We start from the raw sequence: 22,121 nt of genomic DNA on the forward strand, positions 1-22,121 counted from the left end.
ATTGTTTTGATGTTGAGATTGTTGCCTAAGGCCTAGTTCGTTTGAGCTTGCTCCGTTAGGCTATAGGGCTGTGATTGTTTGATGTTGAGATTGTTGCCTGATGCCTACTTCGTTTGAGCTTGCTCCGTTAGACTATAGGGCTATGTGTGAAACGAATTCAGGTCTGAGTAGGGCCGCAAACCCTATCAGGCTGTGTACACAGGTGGGATCGGGAGCCGTCCTTGCTAGTCGGCCGGTCTCGTGGGTGAATAGTGTGGCCACACTTTCGTCGCACTATGGTAAGAGGATGTGATTGATTGATTGTGGATAAAGTGGGGAGATTGTTTTGACTGGCCAGTCTACGAAAATGTTTTGTGATACTCGATGATATTCTTTTCTAAAATGTTAAAACTCGAGTTCACTGTGGTATGGATGACATAACTTTTATCAAATATTTTGGCATGTGTCCACTGAGTATACCAAGTACTCAACCCTGCATATGTTTTCTTTATGTGCAGGTTGAGCGGTGATGTTGCGGCGGATGTTGAGTCGAGCCTTAAGAAATTCCGGATGCGTCGTATCTTCATACATAGGCGTCTCCCTATGACTCTCTAGACACCTTTATTCCGCTACCTTGTTTCGAATCGTTCTTGATAAAGTCTTTCGTTTTGCTCTACACTACTTTATGACATTAATTACCTTGAGATATTAACCTGCTGGTTAATTGTTTAATCGATTAAAACTTTTCTTTTAAAGCTTTGTTTAAGATGTTGTCTTTCATTGTTTTCCCCTTCTTCTTCCCCGCTCCTTAGTCTCTTCCCTAGTCACGATTTCCCCGTCTTTACTATCCTTAGTAAGGGCGGTCGTGACAATCGCTATTTGATGGAGTACGTACTAAACAAGCCCAACAGCAGTAAAGCCCATCAGCCTAAAGCCCAAGAAAGAGTATCAGTTCGGCGTTACCAAAGAGTTCGGCCCCAGCCTATAGCTCGGTAAAAGCCGACCAATCAAGCTCTACAAAGCTGCTCGGCAATAGTTCAGCAGTTCGGTCTCAGCATCGGCAAAAGCTGCTCGGCAATACCGAACTGGGAGCCACGACCTCCACTACACGATCTATCTAGTGGTGGACCCATGCAGGCTCTCATGACCTCCACGACATCCACGACATAATTGCTGATGATGTAAGCCACTGCCTAGTTAGTGGCCATGCAGGATCTCATGACCTCCATGACCTCCACGACTTAGGGTGGTGATGCAAGCCACGATCTCAGTTCAATATATAAATAGAACTTAGATCTGATAGACCAGGATTTACTAACTCTAGAGATAAAAGATCCTATAGCAAGTCTGTGTTGTAAGCTGTAATCCCAGATCAAGCAATACAATCTTGCCCTCCCTTCTTCCCGTGGACGTAGATTTACTTCAGTAAATCGAACCACGTAAATTCTTTGTGTCGTAGTCTTTATCTTCTACCAGCATTTACAAACATCAGAAATTCGCGGATTCATCACTATTCTTGCCATGAATAATTTGCTATCAAGATGGATTCCTGTTTCCGAAAGAAGCAGATCCCTTGCACTAGTGTACAGTGGCATGTGTCTTGGTTCAGTTGCTGGTTTGGCAGCATCTCCTGCATTGATACACAAGTTTGGTTGGCCATCTGTTTTCTACTCTTTTGGTTCCCTTGGAAGTATCTGGTTTGCACTTTGGTTGAGCAAAGTAAGGCTTTAGTTTTTGCTGCAATGATTTCTGTGAGGGCGGTTGTTGTTTCCTTAACCTGAAAAAAAGAGTGGAAAGAAATAACAAAAAAAATGTCAATTTGCAATGGGAAAAAAACTAAATCTCCCTTTGCAGCTCCCACTCTTAATAATATTCTACAATATTCTTTTAAACAAGCTTATTTCTGTTGCAATTCTTGTAAATATAAAGTCGTGCTTCTTACAGTTGCATTGGGCCAGGTTTACTGATGCATCGAAAGAAGCACTGATACTCTTCCTCCTTATGCTTAATTCTTTTTATTGTTTTACTATGTTTGGTGCTATAATTAACTGGCATATTTCATTTTCTACTGCTCTTCCTAATAATTATCAATTCTCCTTAATTTCTAGGCCTACAGTTCACCTCAAGAAGATCCAAGTCTAAGTTTGGAGGAGAAGCAGTAGATCGTGGGAGGCAACATTTCCAAAGAACCAGTGTCTAGTATTCCATGGAAGAAGATTTTGTCTAAGGCTCCTGTGTGGGCTCTCATTATTTCCCATTTCTGTCATAACTGGGGAACATTTATTCTGTTGACCTGGATGCCGACTTACTATAACCAGGTATTCCTAGCTATTGAATGCTATGTTAGTAAATAAAGAAATTCAGCTCATGCAGTTTGTCACCAGTGTAACATATGACTTCAATAGGCAATTTGTACTTGATAATTCCATGTTTACCATATGCAGGTTTTGAATTTCAACCTCACGGAATCTGGATTGCTTTGTGTGCTTCGATGGCTCACTATGGCTGTGTTCGCTAATATAGGTGGTTGGGTTGCAGATACCCTTATCAGCAGAGGCTTCTCAATTACATCAGTTCGAAAGGTAAGAAGCATGCCATCGGTGTACTATAGGGCAGAAGCATGCTTTTGAAATCAAACAGGTGTGTAAGAGAATGACTCTTCTTCACTTCTTCACATTGCAGATAATGCAATCAATCGGGTTCCTGGGCCCTGCTTCTTTTTTTTTCTGACCCAACTTGGTAACGTAAAAACACCTGCCTTAGCAGTGCTGTGCATGGCTTGCAGTCAGGTTAGGGTTACTTTCTCTACACATTCATGGATCTTAAAAAACGAATGAAGCAATAATATGCACCTTCTTCTTCTCAGGGATCAGATGCATTCTCACAATCTGGTCTTTACTCCAATCACCAAGATATTGGGCCGCGTTATGCTGTGAGTACTCCTCATCTTACTATGTAGATTTTTACAATCATTAAACCTGTCGTCTCTCCGGTGCGCAAACAGTGTGATGTTGCTCCGTTGCAGGGAGTACTGCTTGGATTATCCAACACTGCAGGCGTACTTGCTGGTGTCTTTGGGACTGCTGCAACCGGATACATTCTTCAACATGGTACTATAAATTCCATACTCACCAGTTTATTTTCACCTTTATAGGAGTAGTAATTTTACAACTCTGATACTTCTCACAGGTTCTTGGAATGACGTGTTCAAAGTGGAGAGAAAATCCTGGACTAATATTTATGTTACTACACCAGTACAACGAGACACGGAAGGAATATTTGAGGTCGCATAACTCGCAAAGAAATGAGATGGATCGAATCTTCAGACTTCTTTAGACATCGAACCCTATCGACAGTTTAGCTGTTGGGGATGATCATGCATGTTGGTATCAGGTAAGTGAAATATCTTTCATGTTTACTAATATATGCTAAAATTAGCAAAGCCTATACCAGACCCTAGAGAGTGGTTGTTTTTCCTTTGACTTGTAAGATGTCTTGGAAAACCTCATATTATCGAATTTATTTTCTTAGTAGATCAAAACTATTCCTTTATTTTTTGTGAATTACCGTTTCTTCATTATGTATTGATATTTTTTTGGTTCAAATCTCCTGTTTCTGTCATGAAATATTCCATTGCATTTTACAAGCTATATGTGAGTTTCGATTTGTTGATGGTTGCACTCTTTTTTCAAAGATGGATATTGTGAGTTTTTGTAAAAATGGCCTAAACTTTAGAACATAGAAAGGAGGCCATAATTTTCACGAAAGTAATAAAATTGACTGAAGTTAAAAGAGTTACAAAAATGGTTTAAACCTTTATGAAAAATTGTAAAAGTGGTCTGAAAGTCTAAAAATATCTTGAACATATTTTAAATTGTAAGCTTTTATAAAACACTCGAGGACAAGACAAAATTGCCTTTTGTAGAACAAATGGAGATGATGCAAGTATGAAAGAGGTCTACAATATTGTGACATTTGGTGCAATGGATAATGACCTCTTAAGCTTGCTCCAAACTTTTCCATCTTTTGTTGCTAACAAATGGATTTATTTTTATTTTCAAATATTCGTGTCAACTTTGTAAAAAAATTAGGCAATTTCTTTTGTATTGCTAAAATTTGAGCCATTTTTATAACTTTTTTGGAAGTTAAAAGGTTATTTTTATTAAGGTTCAAGTTAGTTTCACAAATCATCTAAAAGTTGAGCCATGAAATACAATTAAATTAACACTAGTTATAGATAGACGTGACATGTTTATGAATTAGGCCATCCGCAACGCCGTCTCTTATCCGTCTCTTAACCGTCTCATCTCTTAATTATTCATGGGCCCTACTGTACTTTTCACTCCATCTCTTAACTAACAGACAGCAAACCCTCCATCTCTTATCGTCTCTTAACCATCTCATCCCTTAACTATTCATTCAATTTCATTTTTTATTTTTATTTCCAACAAATTCAATTAATAAAAACACACTTCATTAAATAAAATAAAATAAAATTACAACTTCAAATTCTAAAAAAATTTAAAAAACACATAATTAAAATCCTAAAAAAATATTAAAAATACATAATTTAATTTCTTCCGCGCACCCTACTGGTTGCCAAAGTTTGCCCAAATGTGCTCCATTAGATCATCTTGGAGTTGGGCGTGGGCGGTAGAATCACATGTCCTTGCCCGAATAGACAACTGATCTTGCATAGACGGATGCACTCCACTGCGAAGCGGACTACTTGCGGTAGAGCTTTCCGGGGTTTCAGGGTCGGACCAATTTCCCTCCTCAGGTCCTTCGTCGGCGACAATCATGTTGTGCAAGATTATGCATGTATACATGATGTCGACCATATTCTCCATAAACCACGTATGAGACGGGGCTTTGATAATGTTGAAGCGCGCTTGGAGAACCCCGAACGCCCTCTCCACATCCTTGCGAGCAGCCTCTTGCTTCTGCGCAAAAAGAGCCTATTTTTCGTTCACCGGCCTGTTGAACGTCTTCACGAAGGTTGGCCACTTCGGGTAGATGCCGTCGGCAAGATAGTACCCCATTTTATACCGCCGGTTGTTAGCGATGAAGTTGATGGTTGGCGCTTTACCATTCAAAACTTCGGCGAAGAGATCGGATTGGTTGAGTACATTGACTTCGTTGTTCAATCCGGGGACCCCGAAGTACGCATGCCAAATCCATAGCCGGTAGTCGGCAACGGCCTCGAGTATAACGGTGGGGTGGGTGCCTTTGTGGCCGCTTGTGTATGACCCCCTCCACTCCACATGACAATTCTTCCATTGCCAATGCATGCAATCGACGGTGTCAAGCATCCCGGGGAATCCGTGCACTTCTTCGTGAAGGTGGAGCAGAAACTGACAATCTGTCGTGCTTGGCTTCCGGAGAAATTCACCGGTGAAGGCTGCCCGGACGCCTTTGCAGAAGTTCATCAAGCACATTCTCCCAGTGCTTTCTCCAATATGGAGGTATTCGTCGAACAAATCCGCCGTTTGTCCAGTAGCAAGTTGACGGATTGCTGCAGTACATTTCTATAGCGTCGTGTGGCTGGGACGGCCAACGACGTCGAACCCTTCTTGGAAGAACTCTTCCCGGGCTGCCAATGTATTTGCGATGTGCAGAAATAGCGGTTTTTGCATGCGGAAACGGCGACGGAAGTAGGTCTCTCCCCATACCGGGTCATCACAGAAGTAGTCGCGTACTAACCTTGTGGCGGCTTCCTCCCGGTTACGATGAATGTAAGTCCGGGATCGTCGTTGGGGCGGTGCGACTTCCTCCGCCTCCCTATGTCGATCTTCTTCAAGCGATTCTTCCATTATTCGACGCATTTGTTCAAATGGATCCATGAATGGATTAAATTTTGGAGAAGAATAAAAGAGATGATTTGAGATGAAAATTGGAGAGGAAAGAGAGATGATTTGAGAAGAATAAATGTGTGTTTGTGTGTGTGAAAGAGGAGTATTTATAAAAAAAGAAAAATAAATATATTTTTTTAAAATGACCGTTGAATGGTCATATTACCGTTTTTAATGTTTAATTTTTTTTAAATTCAATTTTTTTAAAAAAATGATTTATTGCGTCAGCGTGACGAAGCCCACTCTCGGGCCGGTGAGTGGGCGTCTCGGCGAGACAGGGACGAGACGGGACGCTGCAACGCGTCTCGCATCCGTCTCATCTCGGAGGGACGAGATAAGAGACACCCGTTGGACGCGTTGCAGGTGCGCTTAACATCACAAACCATCTCACGCTGAATTAATTTATAAAACCTTTATTAATTATATATACCTAGTAAAATTAGACTGCGGTGGGTAGGCTTTATATTTTTCTTATGTTTGACTTTTAGAGTTTATGAATTAATTGTTTGGTATTGAACGACCATCCTGTAAGCTATCTTGTTAGTTTTGTATGATAATTATTAGAAAATAATAATGGAATTGGAAGACCACATAAGCTGCCACATTTTTCAAACTCATCTATCATCACCAAGGTAGTAATCAATTAATCAGACACGAGCTACTAGAAAGGCCCAATTGACAACAATGATGATCAACAATTACAATATGAAATTATACTAATATATTTAGAGAGATGCTTAAACAACATCCGACCTTAGCTCAGTTGGTAGAGCGGAGGACTGTAGATTGTTTACTGAAATCCTTAGGTCGCTGGTTCGAATCCGGCAGGTCGGATTTTTTTATTTTATTTATAGATTCAAGCTTTTAACTTGATATTGTTATAGTGGGTCCCCTAAAATCAATATTTCAATTCAAATTTAATTACATTCTATAATCAAACTCAATCATAATAGGGTACAATAATTTTGAATCTTTGATGATGCGAGTGAGAGTGACTTTTCGAAATTCAATTTTGCAGTGACATACCAGTACTGTAGTTAATCATTTAACCAAGACTGAACAAAATTGCTACTCTATTCAGAATTCAACCCCAACAATGCGGGAGCAGATCCTCTGCTGTGCTATAATTCACAGCACACAATGCTGTGGTTAAAACGCATGAAATATCAAATGAAACGCAACATTTGGCTTTGTCCGCATAATTGGCTTTATTCATAATTCAATCACCATTTCCCCATGGGCCCACTCACCCGATTTATTCTCTGAAATACTACTACGTATCTAATAATAAAATATTTTTGTCATTAATTATTAAAAATTAATTTGCATTATTAATATTTTCAGGCATAAGAAGATTTTGATTTGGTATAAATAACTCGTTGATTTTCTAGTTTTTACCCAATTACTCTCATTCCTAAAAATATAATTATTACAAATTCATTTTTAGTAATCATGACAAAAAAACCAATTTTAGTATAAATATATTTAAGGTATATTGATATTAAAATTAAAAACTTTTGCGAAATTTTGGTATTTTTGATGAACTTTAAAATTGGTCTAAAATATCATAAATTTTACATTTTGTTTGTTGTTTTTTACAACATGTTATCACTATATCCGACTAACTTACGTATATTTTTTTTATCTTACTTGGCACTACTAAATCAATGTAATTTTTTACGTGATTTGTTTATCCTATTTGTCACGAACTTATAATGTGGTTTAAAATACAATATACATTTCATTGTCTACATAGAATAAGTTTGTACTCCCTCCGTCCCGCACTACTTGCACGTATTTCCTTTTTGGGCGTCCCAAGTTACTTGCACTCTTTCCATTTTTAGTAAAAATTTTCACCTACCGCCGTCATTTTTGACTTTCCTATACACTCATTCCTTAATCTCCGTGCCGAAAAGGAAATGAGCGAGTAGCTCGGGACGGAGGGAGTAATATTTTAGATCAATTTTAAAATTCGTAAAAAATATCAGAAGTTTGAATAAACTTCATAATATTATGGACTAATATCCCTATATTTAAACATTATTTCACTATCTCCTATAAATATTAATAATTCAAATTCATTTTTAAGAACTAATGACAAAAAGTGTTGTATAATATTAATAATTTAAATTCATTTTTAATAACTAATGACAAAAAATTGTGTATTGCAAATTCATTTTTAATAATTAATGACAGAATATTGAATCACAGAGTCAATTAGGAGAGGTGGGCCCATGGGGAAATGGTGATTGAATAATGAATAAAGCCAATTATGCGGACAAGGCTAAATGTTGCGTTTCGTTTGATATTTCATGCGTTTTAACCACAGCATTGTGTGCTGTGAATTATAGCACAGCAGAGGATCTGCTCCCCAACAATGCTACCTAAATATGGCTCACACTTTCGAAATACATTAAATAAGTAGTATATGTTTATTGATATTGTATTAAAAAATAGTAAGTACTTTATATCAATGTAAAGTTAATTATTAAAACTATGAAACAATTATTCAACAAATTAAAACTTGCCCTTAGAGCAAGATTTTTGCTTGGTATTTGTAATGAGGAATAAAGTTACAAACAATGTACGCATATATTTACAACAACAGACTTTACAACAGGATATAAATACTCATGGTTTTTTTGCAGTAGGAAAGGAATAGCTTCTTCTTCTATATGCATTTGATAGAAGCATACAGAGAGAATAGTCGGACATAGTGTACTGATACTGGTAGTGAGGGAAGGCTATGGATCCACCGGCCCCACAACTTCCTCGTCGCTAGACACACTCTCGTCTTCACTAATCTCTTCATCACTCGATTTCTCTTCTGGGGCATCCCCAACATCTTCTGGTTTTGCATATTTCTGACAGTATTCTGGATAATGCATAAACGCGCATTAGATATGTACAAGCAGATAGCTACAAAAAGCTGAGGCAATGTTGTCACGGAATTTTAAAAATCTGAGCAAATATTATATTGAGTTTTAGGACATATACTAGCTGATCTAAGTTGCTGGAAACAACTATGAACTTTAAGAAAATGATTCCTTGTACATATAAGTTTTTCCTTCAATTTTTTGGGTGGTTTTGGTGGAGGTGGGAATCTAATTTATGACCGATCATGTTAACTCCACTCAATGTACATAAATCAATCTACATGTGGAAAGTCTCTAGTATATGATCTACAGGGTAATGCACCATATAAACTTAATAGAGCTGCAGAAGTTCAACATGATATACTTGAAGTAAATCAATCAAAGAAATGGCCAAAAGTGCTTATGAGTAGGAAACGTCCTCACTCGATATGGCCGGTGCTTATAAAACCACATCAAACGTTAGCACACGAGATTATACTCTCTGGGGTTCCAGCACCTGGGTCAAGTTTTTATATAGCTTCCATAATAGGTATATAGAACATTCTATTCCTCAAGTTCACCATTTTCCCCTAAAATAAGATTGAGAGAGCCTTAGGTTTATGGTTCCACTGAGTGTAAGCTCATATTATATATTATTAGGCGTACTACTTTCCTACAGAATGCAGTCAATGTGGGAAAACCGGGAGGCCTTGAATGTTAGACAGAATTCAACCTAGAACTAACACAACTCATAGACACCAATTCCTCTTTCATAGCACTCTAGGGCTAAGATCAACGCCACACTACTTTTCTAGTTTTAAAGCCCTTATTTTGTTTTAAGTATAAAGATCAGAGTTTCAGAACTGTCATAAAACTAATCCACAATCCTCTAAGCAATTCCTGAGTTTCAGAGCTTTCATTACCTTTGACTCTTTGTTCATAAGCAGCTCGATCACGCAACATCAAAGCTGCAGCTTCTCCATTCAATGGGTCAGATGGATTAGGATACAGCAAGAGTTGAGGTAGAAACACCTCAAACACATTCACCAGGTCTGGATGAGTAAAATGAACACACTACATATTCAAGAATGCAATAAGAATAGAAACAAAAGCATAAGAGAGTACACAACCCCATTACCAAACATAGGGCTCCACGTCTGGTTTATAACATCCAAACACACCGAACCTGACCTGGATTATCATCATCCCAAAAGAAACATTTCAATATTGATCGAGATAACACACTAACTAGCATTCTTCCATGTCATAGAATACTCACATTTCATCCACATTGGGATGGTACATCTTGTTTATAAATCCTATAGAAGGAGACTTGTATGGGTATGCATCAGGAAGCCCAACCCTTACCTTCCATACTCCGCCGTGGTAAGGACCTAAACATGCCATTGGTAACATTCAACAAAACTCAAGGCACATCATCCATTAAACATGAACCATAAAACATAATGTAACCAATAATAAGGTTACTATTAGGTGAATCCATTCTATCTTAATGTGACTAATGTTATTCCCAAATTAATAAATCAGATGGATATAGCCAACCCCGGCCGCAAATAAAGAAGATCCAAACTCAATCAGGATGTAGCAACCTTCAATTATTATTGTTATTGTTATTATTATTTTTATTATTATTATTATTATTATTATTATTATTATCAAGTTTGACAAATTTTCTATTCCTCTTCAACATCTCTCGCATAATGTGGAAAAAATCAAACTCCTAAATAAAGGTGCAAACAAAATGGATCAAAAGATGCCAGAAAAAAAAATACTGAATCAAAAGCAAAAAATAATTTCATCTAGAAAAAGGTTCAGGTTTGAGATAATATTAGGAAAATTACTCTCACTAGGGCCATGAAAATGCACATAAAACTCCTGCATCCCATCATTGATCATCTCCACCTTGTAATCACTCATCATCCTATTTCAAAACACCAAAATTTCCAGTTACAATTGACATATCAGCAGCTAATTTAGGCAGGGAAAATGAATTGAAAAAAAAATAAATTTCTCTTCCACCACAAAAAAATTGCTTACAATTTCATTAAGTCCATCTCGCGCCTCTTGCTTGGGGAAGACATGTTGAATTTAGCTGTGATTCTGAGCTTGCTTGAGTTTGATTTGGGGAAGGAAATGAAGGATGAGAGAGAAAAAGGGGAAGAATGAAGTTACTTGTTGGGGTTAAGAAGTAAGGTTGAGAAGATGAATGAAAGAATTAATTGTGTGAGAGAAAATGAATATATACATTATATGTATGTATATGCACACATGGGCAATTCCACAGTCACCCTCTATTACCAAGATGTACACGTGTACTTTTTTTGCAATCAATTACTATTACCTAAATTAGATTTTTTTTATGTATTGAAATAAAAAATAAATTAGTAACAAAAATTAACTTATGAGTCGTGACAATGATAAGGTTGATAATCATTATTTATTGGAAATATAATTCTTTTACTACACATTTTTAAAATTGCCTCTTTATTTGTGAGAGAATACGATATGCTTTAAATGAAATCACCTCTTTATTATGCCACTTGTTTGCAAAATGATTTATTTGTTTGGCCTGATTTACTACATAGACTGGGGCTGTTTTCAGGAGTATTTTGATTTAGATTTTCGCTTGATATAAAATTGATTCAAAATTTGAATTTTTATGAAAATCAATATTAAACTGAATCATCCAGAAAATTTGGATCCCAAAATCTCATTTTGAGGAGAGATTTCGGAAAAAGAGATTAAATTTGCAGGCCTTTCGAAATTTAGGATTCAATTGGCCGACCTTTCGAAAAATGAGACTGTGGCATGCGAATTTTTCTAAATAAAGGATTTTCAAATTTTTATATATTTTCTCTTCTTTTTTATTATTATTTCATTCACAATATTTATAAAGTGACAAAATTACCCCCTAATATATAAAGTGACAAAATGAGAGAATATGGTGTGTTTCAAATGAAATTACCTCTTTATTTGGCATCCACTCTTTGATTGTAATAAAATTCAGCTTATTTATTAAAATGTGTTCGAGTGTTATTAAGATGGATGTTTAAAGAATTGTTTATTTGTTGAGACTGGTTTATATAACTAACTAAGGTTGGGACTGATTAGCCCTGATTTAAGGTCTATAGAATTTAAATTCAATTGCATTCCAACGCCGAAAGCAAACATTGACAATTTAAATCTCGTACGGAGTTGGATTCGAAGATAGCAAGTCGTCAGATTTTGAGCTCTCTCTATTCTACCACTATATAAACCTCACATCCGTACTCACTATCAATATAAGACATATTCACTTTTTATTTCTTTAATAATTATCGACTAGTGCAACATAAGATACATTTAAATTCTAAAAATATGTCATGCTTGGTTTAGTTGCTCTTTATCCCCATAAGTGTTTTTTCTTTTGATTTTGTACTTATTTTTATTTATTGTTGCTAGAGACCGCCTTTTATTATTTTGGGTAGGTGGCGTCGAATACATATGTGGTCCACCTTTTATGTTTGGATAGACGACACTCAATAATTATTTTGAGTTTATTTTTAAAGCTTTTGTTTCTGGTAAAAGTTGTGGTGGATATTGGACCAATACTTCGGATGAGCATTTACGAATAATACCTTAATATGTGCTACTCAAACACCATTTATACAAATATTAGAAGATGGGCTCAAGTTCGAATTCGATATCACTAACAAGTACTTAACACACGAGCCTAGCTCAAGCTCAGCTCAAATATAATTTTATCAAGCATTACACGAGCTCGAGCTTGGTAATTGGGTGGTGAAACGAGCTCGAACAATAAGATATAAACTCGAGTCGAGCTTTCATTGAGTAGTGTTCGGCTTGACTTAGCTTAGCTTGTTAGCAGCCCTAGTTATTAAGCGACTAGTTGATATTTTTAGTGTAGAATTAATTTAAAATGGAGTACATAGTACTCTAGAAAACAACATTACAAAAACCTTAGATAGATATTATCCTACTTTTGACCCAAAAAAATTATGCCAAATTAATTATCATGTTATATCCAATCCACATTACAAAACAAGTCTTTAATGTTTTAATAACACACATGATAAAGTGTTTAAATAATTAAATAATTAAGTAAATTGACAAAGAAAACGAATCTGAATCTCACGACATATTTTTAACTAAATATAATCCAGACAATCTCATTTAAATCATGCCCCATACCTATTATTATGAATTTTACCTCTCACCTCAATAAATGCCATTTCTTTACGTCCAATAATTTATGATTAAGGATGAACAATATGTAATAGTGACACTTACCAAGATTTAATTTTACCCAAATATTTAATTAATCAATCAATCAATAGTATAATGCCAATTCTAGCCACCACCTCAAAATAAAATAAACCCACCAATCATTCTAGATGGCAAAGGAACAGAATTCACTATGACATTCCAAAACATGCTCACTAAATTTACTCAATGTTTCTAAGAAATCTATCACATGTGTATGATTATATAAATCTGCACATGTATATCACTAAATTTTTGTAATAGTTCATAAATATGTACATGAATCTATGACTAAATTTCAAAGCCAAGAACGATTCTATCACATGTGTATGAGTACATAGATCAGCACATTAAAGAAATTTACAACCAAGCCTGCAAATATTCAACACGAGAAGCTATATAAATTGTTTCGTACCTTAAATCTTGACAGAACACACAGAGAAATCTTGAATTGTGGTAACTATATACCTCTATATCCCCTGTCTATATGCCTCTCACACTTGCAAAGCAGACAACCACCAGAAATGTTGATTCTTAGGTTTGTGGCGACAGCTCTTCTGATGAAAGAATGATGATGCCCTTCTTTCTCAACGTTTCCATCACTGAAACTAATCGGTTTCAATAGGGCTGAACTGGGTTGAGATGTTTGAAATATTTACAAAGTGAAATGATCTCGACAAATGAATGTTGATCCATAAAGGATTGAAAATGATGAATTGCATGGATTCCTATATATATACAAAGAAGAGCTATACACATAATAGCCAAGCTAATCACATCTTGCCACGCCCACAGGACTTTCGTATATCATTTCCTGCAATTTGGAGAAATTACGTACGTATCAAAATTTGTTTGCATAAAATCAGCACGAAAAGTGAAAAGTGGATACGAATGTTATTTCATGATTTTGTGAGAGAAGCTACAACGTTAAAGGAAGAAAAAATGAAATGGAAAAGAAATTGAGGTGTCGATTATATTCAGGCACAGAGCTAACCTGATCACAGATAGGGCAGGTGTCGCTTCTTTCCATCCACTCGAGTATGCACGAAAGGTGAAAGTGATGGTTACACTTGGTCATTATTTTAGGATTCTCTGAATCATACTCTGTGATATATTGTAAAAGAAAATAGATGATAAAGCAGATATGGAAAGAATGGGAGAAAATTGAAAATATACAGCAAACTATTTTACCTTCTAGACAAGTGGGGCATACATCTTCTTCATCCGTTGCTGCTACTGTAAGTGGATTAGATTTCAAAAGCTCAAGGTCTGTCTTCCTAGGAGATAGGGGAAGAATGCCCAATTGGATATCCTTGCAAATATGTTTTCCTAAAAACTGGCCACTTAAAGCCGCGTCTCTCGACCCAACAAGTGGACGCCCCAGAACCACATCGTATGGTATAGGTGCAGGAGGAGATCGATAAGTGTCAGGAACTGACATGTTCAGATTTAAATCTAGCAACGGTCCACCACTGTGCGAACTGAGGAATGCATTCTCTTCCGGAGATGGTTGGTACTGAATAATGATGTGACATTAAAACTAAGTGACCATAAGGAAAGAGTGCTTATTACACAATGGTAACAACTCAAAGATAGTCCACTCAAATGCAAAGAAATATACACTCCTTATACCCGTGAAGGATTTCAAAATGCTCAATAGTCAAGACTGTAGGGGAGAGAGCGTGCTGAAGTACCTTATATACATAAAATTTAGTACTTAAGTATATAAGACTATTTATCATGTTAACAGAAATGCCCCTTTTCACATCATTTATCTCAATCAAGTTCCATGTATTGACCAAAAGACTCTTCATTACACCTTTACATCTTCGTGGGCTAAATAGTTTTCAAGGTTTGTAACCATTTTTAATGTGACAACAGCAGTGCCAAAGACATTTTTATGGCACTGTATCTGTTAGTCTATTACTGTTGTATCCAATCATCCAGTATAAGTGTAATATCTACCACAGCCCTAGTTTGAGTAAACTAGAGACTTGAAAATTACATCTGTATCAGACTTGGATACGATAATACTGGACAACAGATATAACTCAGATTCCAAATTTAAAGAATTTTTGTAGTGCAGAACTTATAATATGTATAAGCAGAAAGACTATTTGCTGACTGAGATTGGCCACGGATAAAGCGCTAAAACTTAAAGAATAACAAGTGTGAACACTAACATAATAATACACTGGCGCTCCACGAAGCTCCAGCTTTCTGGACGATGAGCAACAACCTCCCATTTCACCAAGTCCTTTACCTAACAACTTAAACTTAATAATTTTTCCAGCTTCTTTTGTGCACTGTGGAATCAGAGGACTGTCACAATCAGAACTCTGCATAATTACAGAAGGAGCAGCATAGGATTAGCAAAAATTCAAAATCATAGTATTAAGTCGATTATGAAGGCCAATTACCAAAAATTACATTCTACAAAAGTGACTATCATATTAATTTTGAATACATTATGCTGCTCTAGTTACATTCACCAGTTATGTTAGAATCAAATGTTCTAACTTGTCTCTGTTACAACTCTAATTATTCCAAAATCAGGAAATAATGTTTTCACAGTGAACTACTTTCAAACTCAACACAAAACAAAAGCTTCAAATATACAGTCACAGCTATTTTACGCAATCTCTCAGTCAAAACTCTAGTGCCATAACCATAAATTGAAAGAAATCACCAATCAGCCGCATCAATCCTTATCCAGACTTTCACAGAAACTCCATGTGCAGTAAATTCCGTTCACCAATTAAAACACTAAATCAACAAGCTTCGGTAACAAAACAAGCACGATAAAGTTAAAAGAAGCGGAAGAAGATAAAAAAAATATAAAAAAATTTCACCTAAAAATAACATGCGGTTTGAAGTTTGAAGTAAGAGACGATGAATCAGCAGCAACATGTTGCAGAAATAACTTCCAATTTCGAATTTTTCATTGGGAATAACGGGTGATCATGGAAGTACTCACAAAGTGGGTAGCAAAAGAGAAATATTTGGGGGAAAGTCAAAAAATGAAAAAAATGGAGAGAAATATAAGAGATGCACGTAATCAATTCTTGAGTGGTGCTTATCACTTTGTTTTATTAGGCTCAACATATCAGACCACTATAGTATTTTATTCATAATTTACGGTAGATCTCCTAATCAGTAGATCTCCTAATCTAAGGCTAAGATTTGATCTTAATTTATGATTATTAATTAGTTATCAATTGATCATTCCCCATATATCCTAATTTCAGGTTTATCAACTTTACTACTAGTTATGACTTGTTAGTACTAAAAGTGAAATTAAATGATAAAAAAATTATAATGGGTAAAAAATATTTGGACTAAGATACATAAAGTCATAAACCATCCTTTTGAAATAATATTACAAAGCCATTGTGGAAATTAGCACTACTTCCACTAAAGACGTGTGTAAGGTGAATTTAATTATATCCACTTCGAGTAAATATTGGCGCATGAAAATGAAGAAGATGAAAAAGCATTGATGACTCCCACTTAATAGCGTTTTTTAATAAGTTACCATTTTAGCTCTAAAAAGAGAACCCATAATTCTTCATTAATTAGGAGTACATTATGGTACTATCTAAATATGCAACCAAATGAATTTCAGTATTTATAACTGGTGTCAAGAATTTCATAAATTGATCACAAATGAGAAAATCAAAACATAACAACACGAAAACCTCCATGCATTGTAAGCTGACATTTTTGCTTGATTGCAATATTTTACTTATTACACACAGCCAAACAAGGAGGCTTCTCTCGACTCCAATACATTTCATAGTGACATGGAATTTGAAAACATTAAAAACAAAAACACGAAAGAAAAGAAAGGTTGGTGAATAGTGATTAGAAAGTTGAAGATGAGATCACCAACTAAAACTGATGGACTCAAAATGCAGATTTTCAGCCAAACCCGAAGAACATATGTTGGCAACTTGATGCCGCAGCTTCTTCGGCCCACAAACCAGCACTCCAACGCTTGATTCCTTCCTCTCAAACAAATATCCTACATTTCCATTCATCCCCAACATTTTTCTCAAAATAAATTAAATCATCCAATAAACTACTACTAATATTTCCATTTCTCCATCATAAAAAAAGTTGTGTGAATTAATTAAGACAGACTCACTCTTGAGGTCGGGCCTTTCTCCATAATACACGTTGATCGACTCCGCGAGCGACTGCTGCGGCAAGCTCTCCATCTCCCTCCCCGCCACATAACACGGCGACGCGGTCGGCGTCGCCATGTTCTGGATCTGCGTGGTCTCCTTAGCCCCGCGCTCCTTGCTCCACACGAACCCCGCCGTCGCCGCCACCACCACCGCGCCGCAGATGAACAGCGCGTGGAGCGCGCCTCTCGCGGCGGAGGAGAATATCGCATTCGTGTTCTGATCGATAGGGTATATGTAGTACCTCGTCAGGATCCCAATTGAGACGAGGTAGATGATGAATGATCCCGCGATTACGGCGCCGAGCCACAGCCACTTGTTGTCGTTGCCTAGGGTTGCGGCGAGGGGCGCGTCGGCCGGGCTGGGCTTGAACCAGACGGTGCGGGCGGATTTCTTCTCCTGTTGTGGCTGCTCTTGCTGTTTCTCTCTTGTGACGTAGGCCTCGATTTGGAGATTTAGGTTGGGGAGAGGGGCGCCGGAGATGGGGAGGATGAGGTCCAGGATGGTGAGGTCTGTTGAGTTTTTGAAGGCGGTGATGAGGAGGATCTGTGGGGTCTGGTTTTTTAGGGTTTCGGCCGTGTGGATGAGGTCGCGGATGATGGAGATGAAGGGCGTCACGCCGCTTCCCCCGCTTACCATCACCAGAAGATCATGCCTGCGAAAAATATGTAGTGGATTATACTACTTCATATGTTACGTAACAAACAGGAAAACTCATCTCAAAAGACTAGTTTGTCGTACCTTTGGAAATCGGTTGAGGCAGGTCCGTAAGGGCCTTCGATGGAAACATCGAGACGTTGGGGTGGAGAGGGTGAAGCAACCAAGTCGTTGAGTTTACTGGTCCATTTTCCTTCCCCTTTGATGATCACACTTATAGTATCACTCTCCAAACTACTACTTGAACTAATAGTAAATGGATGCCATTGCAGCTTAGAAATGCTGGGCACATTCACAAACATGATACTAGTTGGACTGTAATTCAAACCTGACATAAACCAGCAATCAAACCTCAAAACCAACAACATACATGATCAATACTTGTTAGAATATAGTACTACTATATGTAAATATATATAGTACCTTTGTTCTTGGAGAAGTTGAGCTCAACAGTGTGGCATGGAAGAACCCTAGCGGAGAGGAGGCGGACGTGTCGCCTGGACTGCAGGAACCTGAGGTATCTGTCTACGATGAAGAGGAAGAAGCCGGGAAGCATGATGGAGGCGTAGCTGATGCCAACGTGAAGAACAAAGAAGAAGACAAATAGAATGTAGAGATGATGAGTGTAGAAGAAGAGCTCAAACATTCTTCTTCTAATCCTTGGATATGTGGTAACCCATAGGAATAGTCCAGCTACCAAAGATATCTCTCCTGCTAAGTTTGAGACTCCTGTATTCTTCCATTCCACCATCTAAAATTGTACACCAAGATTACCAAAAATAAGTTGAATGTTTCCATTAATATACTCCATATATAGGAAAATGAAATAAAGTAAAAGTAAGTACCTGAGCTAGTTGATGAGTGGAAACCCAAAATATGATGTAAGAAAGGCCATGGGCTGTGAAGAAGGTCATGACAATATGGCCTAGCCATATGTGGTATTTCACACTAGCCTCCGATGTTAGCCCTAAAAACTGGAGCACCGACGATCCACGTGTCACCGGGAAGAATAGGAAGGTCAGCGCTATGTTTCCGACCAGTCCCAGCCGGAGCGCCGCCATGTCCAGCTTCGCCTCCCACCTGCATCAATCAATATTATCATAAAATCATCATATATAAAGTGAAGCAAGTAAATAAATTGCTTACACTTTTTCATCATCATATATAAAATGAATCAATATTATCATAAAATCATCATATATAAATATCTTACACTTTTTCACCATCTAGTGCTGCGGACTTGGGGGTAATTCGGGCAAAATCATTATGGAAATAGGTAGCCAAATTCCAAACAAGAAGAGCAATAAACATGAGGAAAAAAGCAAGCTCTATTCTGGAAACAATTCCTAGGCCTTTGATGATCATTGGCCTCTTCCATATCTCTAGCCGATTCTCTCCATCTCCACTGCTCATAACTAAAGTATTAAATAAAAAAGTAGAGCCATATCATACAATAATTATATTAATTGAGTGTGCCCACCTCTTAGTATTGTTAATTTCCGATTTTTTGCCTAAATGGAGATATATACATCCCAATAGTGCAATTAACAAAAGTGGAGATGTGAAGACCAAGAAAGTTGCACCTGCAAATTAAACAACATTAAATATTAATATGTCACATACTACTCTATAGGAGTAAGTGATGATTAATGCGAGTATAATAGATACATATGCTTCTTAATGCATGTACTATCGTGCTAACTACCACGAGACAAAAAAATATAGGAAAAGATGAGAAAAATTTGAAGTGAGCAAATTAAACACAAAATAAACAAAATTGTGTATATGATCCATATTTTTAATTTTCATGAGATTTTTGTGAAACCTTGGTTAGTTCCGAAGTAAGTGGTGGTGGTTTTAGCTCGGAGCACCGGCAGCCACGTCACTTTATAGGCTTTTGTGGGCATCCCCACCAGCAAAACCAGGTAACCGCCAAACACCGCCAACGCCAACGCTGCTATCGCCGCCCGGATAGCCATATATATATGTGTGTATATGTTTAATTTTGTATGAATCTAAATAAAGCCACTATCTCTCTTGTTTAATTTGTTGAGATATACTGATATATGTAGTGTCTTTTTTAGGGAAGTAAGAGATTGTGTAGAATGGTATTGAAATGGATTGGAGAATGTTAAGGGAATGTGAGGTATATATAGAGGAATAGGAATATATATAAAGGTGTGACAACGGCTTGCAAGATTTGTTCACTACCTGTATAGTTGACTTATTCATCCAGCAAGAACCTTGGTGATCTTCTTGATTTTCATATTTTTATTTCACATTTGTGATTGATGCATTCGAGAAATAAATGGAATGACGTAGTTGTAGAATGATCAAGTGTAAAAATAAAATTGGGTGTGACATGGAAGTAGTTGACATTCTCTTCTAAGGGAAGATAATTGCATGTACCATGCAACATTAAGTTGTACGTCACTAGCTATAACGCAATCTAAACCAATGAAAAATACTCCCACTCTAGTTTTTTAACTAGAAAAATTAAATAAATAGTTTTGCTAAGATTTTCTTAAAATCTTTGATTTAAAAGAAATACGTTGTTTTATTTTGGTTTGGGGTGTGTCGTAAGATAGTAGAGGTTGACTAAGGAATGGTGGGATTAGTTTGTTTGCTAATTAAAGGGGAGTGTGTTTTTGTTAATCAAGAATCTTCGTTCGTGTGCTCTACATGTGTTTGCTACGTGTTCGACCTTCAACCTCTCATTTCACTAATATATTTATATATAAGCTTATTTGTAATATCTCATTTTAAAGTGTGATTTGCAACTATTGCACATAAATCATGGATTTAAGACATGTAGACAATTTTTTTAAAGATAATTAAAAGTGAATCTGTGAACTTACTCGATATTTTTAGTAACGAACACCATGATTATTTACACGTGGACACTAGAAGAACAAGTATTTACTACAAAGTTATAAGGAATATATTAGTAATAATTGGTCTATTAATACAACAATTTTGATCAGTTAATTTATGAATTGTGCATTGGTTAAAAATTAGTGCAACCATATGCATCCACTCTTCTAGAACTTAAAATCTCAGCCATAAAAATTGCCGTACCATAATTAATGTGTGAGATTCAGTATTGTAGGAGCTGAATGATTTTTTTATAAAAGTAAGATGCGTCATTGGGAAGGAAAAAATCATGTTCAAAACTTGATACTATTACAGATTCTAAAATATCAATGTGAGGTTCTCAAATGAATAATGAGACTTCAATTTTTGTTATTTCTCATTTTCTTGCTTTAGCATAAGAGAAAAAAGTACCCATAATTTAGGGAAGAGATTAGAGAATATTCCTCAATCCCCACCCCATAATATACATAAAAAGGGAGATGAAAAATGTAGGGGTGAGCAAAAAAACCGGAAACCAAATATCCGAACCGAACCAAACCGAAATTTTGAAATTCGGTTCGGTTATTTCGGTTTTTCGGTTCGATTCGGTTTTGAAAATACAAAAATTTTGATTTTTCGGTTCGGTTCGGGCGAAGAAAAAAACCGAATAACCGAATTTATTTAATTATTTATTTTATTATATATATGTTACTATTATTTAATTATAACTAAAAGTAAAAGCCCTAATTGGAAACTCACGTTTTCTGAATTCTGAATTCTGAATTCTAAAAGTAAAAGCCCTAATTGGACAATATTGAAGACTTGTCATGGAACTTCATTTTGGATTTATTTTGATGTAATGTGTTGAACTATTGAAGACATTTAGATTGATGTTTTTATTGTGGAATGTTGATTGCATATTTGTATTTGTTGGTTGATGCCTTTGATGGATTAGGGATATTATCATTTTTATCATGTTATGTTTTGTAGGTTGAAAATTTATAAGTTTCTGTACTGTTTTCTTTCTCTCCAGATTTTCAGTTTTTAATTCGGTTTTCGGTTTAAGGTTTTTCGATTTTTCGGTTTTTTATATAATTTCGGTTTAGTTCGGGTTTTTAAGTTCGATTTTCGATTTCGGTTCGGTTTTAGTTTTAGGCAAAATTCGGTTTTTCAGGTTCGGTTCGGTTAGGGCGAAAAACCGAATCGAAACCCGAATGCACACCCCTATGAAAATGTCAAAAAAAAAAAGTGGACCATTCCAAATTCCAATAGTGAATTTAAAGAGATTGCCTTTGGAAGGAGAAGTGGCAAAGTTTGATTCACAAACATTACGATTAAATGTAGCAAATTTTCTTGAGCACTTTTAGTGCCATAAGAAAGCCAGTCTACTATCAAAATGTTTTAGGGGCCCATATGCCAAACCAATTTTAATTCCTTTTTGTACTTGCATGATT

General features: G+C 36.5%; 3 protein-coding genes, 2 long non-coding RNA genes and 1 other non-coding gene across 6 annotated transcripts; 3 read left to right on the plus strand and 3 right to left on the minus strand.

Annotated features, from left to right (window-relative positions):
• The first annotated feature begins 1,555 nt into the window (after window positions 1-1,555).
• On the plus strand, window positions 1,556-2,499 carry LOC121751220. Its single transcript, XR_006040030.1, has 3 exons — window positions 1,556-1,698; window positions 2,088-2,297; window positions 2,424-2,499. It is a non-coding gene; the product is annotated as an uncharacterized LOC121751220 (long non-coding RNA).
• A 354-nt stretch (window positions 2,500-2,853) lies between these two features.
• On the plus strand, window positions 2,854-3,204 carry LOC121751213. Its single transcript, XR_006040026.1, has 3 exons — window positions 2,854-2,911; window positions 3,005-3,089; window positions 3,169-3,204. It is a non-coding gene; the product is annotated as an uncharacterized LOC121751213 (long non-coding RNA).
• A 3,375-nt stretch (window positions 3,205-6,579) lies between these two features.
• On the plus strand, window positions 6,580-6,665 carry TRNAY-GUA. The gene is given in 2 exon segments: window positions 6,580-6,616; window positions 6,630-6,665. It is a non-coding gene; the product is annotated as a tRNA-Tyr (tRNA).
• Window positions 6,666-8,336: 1,671 nt separating this feature from the next.
• Window positions 8,337-10,914, minus strand: LOC121750981 (ubiquitin-conjugating enzyme E2-23 kDa-like). Its single transcript, XM_042145688.1, has 6 exons — window positions 10,745-10,914; window positions 10,549-10,628; window positions 9,966-10,080; window positions 9,825-9,877; window positions 9,610-9,738; window positions 8,337-8,706 (listed from the first exon to the last, which is right to left on the minus strand). Exons 1-6 carry the CDS (start codon window positions 10,786-10,788, stop codon window positions 8,576-8,578), a joined length of 552 nt encoding a protein of 183 aa, XP_042001622.1. The 5' UTR covers window positions 10,789-10,914; the 3' UTR covers window positions 8,337-8,575.
• Window positions 10,915-13,188: 2,274 nt separating this feature from the next.
• Window positions 13,189-16,034, minus strand: LOC121751005 (probable E3 ubiquitin-protein ligase RHB1A). Its single transcript, XM_042145707.1, has 5 exons — window positions 15,823-16,034; window positions 15,154-15,309; window positions 14,162-14,486; window positions 13,965-14,074; window positions 13,189-13,784 (listed from the first exon to the last, which is right to left on the minus strand). The coding sequence occupies exons 2-5, from the start codon at window positions 15,214-15,216 to the stop codon at window positions 13,740-13,742; spliced, it is 543 nt and encodes a 180-aa protein (XP_042001641.1). The 5' UTR covers window positions 15,217-15,309; window positions 15,823-16,034; the 3' UTR covers window positions 13,189-13,739.
• A 577-nt stretch (window positions 16,035-16,611) lies between these two features.
• On the minus strand, window positions 16,612-19,184 carry LOC121750337 (ferric reduction oxidase 2-like). Its single transcript, XM_042144860.1, has 6 exons — window positions 19,028-19,184; window positions 18,660-18,894; window positions 18,238-18,565; window positions 17,899-18,142; window positions 17,118-17,812; window positions 16,612-16,994 (listed from the first exon to the last, which is right to left on the minus strand). Exons 1-6 carry the CDS (start codon window positions 19,177-19,179, stop codon window positions 16,855-16,857), a joined length of 1,794 nt encoding a protein of 597 aa, XP_042000794.1. The 5' UTR covers window positions 19,180-19,184; the 3' UTR covers window positions 16,612-16,854.
• Window positions 19,185-22,121: the final 2,937 nt, after the last annotated feature.

This window comes from Salvia splendens, chromosome 1 (assembly GCF_004379255.2).
Source record: "Salvia splendens isolate huo1 chromosome 1, SspV2, whole genome shotgun sequence".
Taxonomy (NCBI): Eukaryota; Viridiplantae; Streptophyta; class Magnoliopsida; order Lamiales; family Lamiaceae; genus Salvia; species Salvia splendens.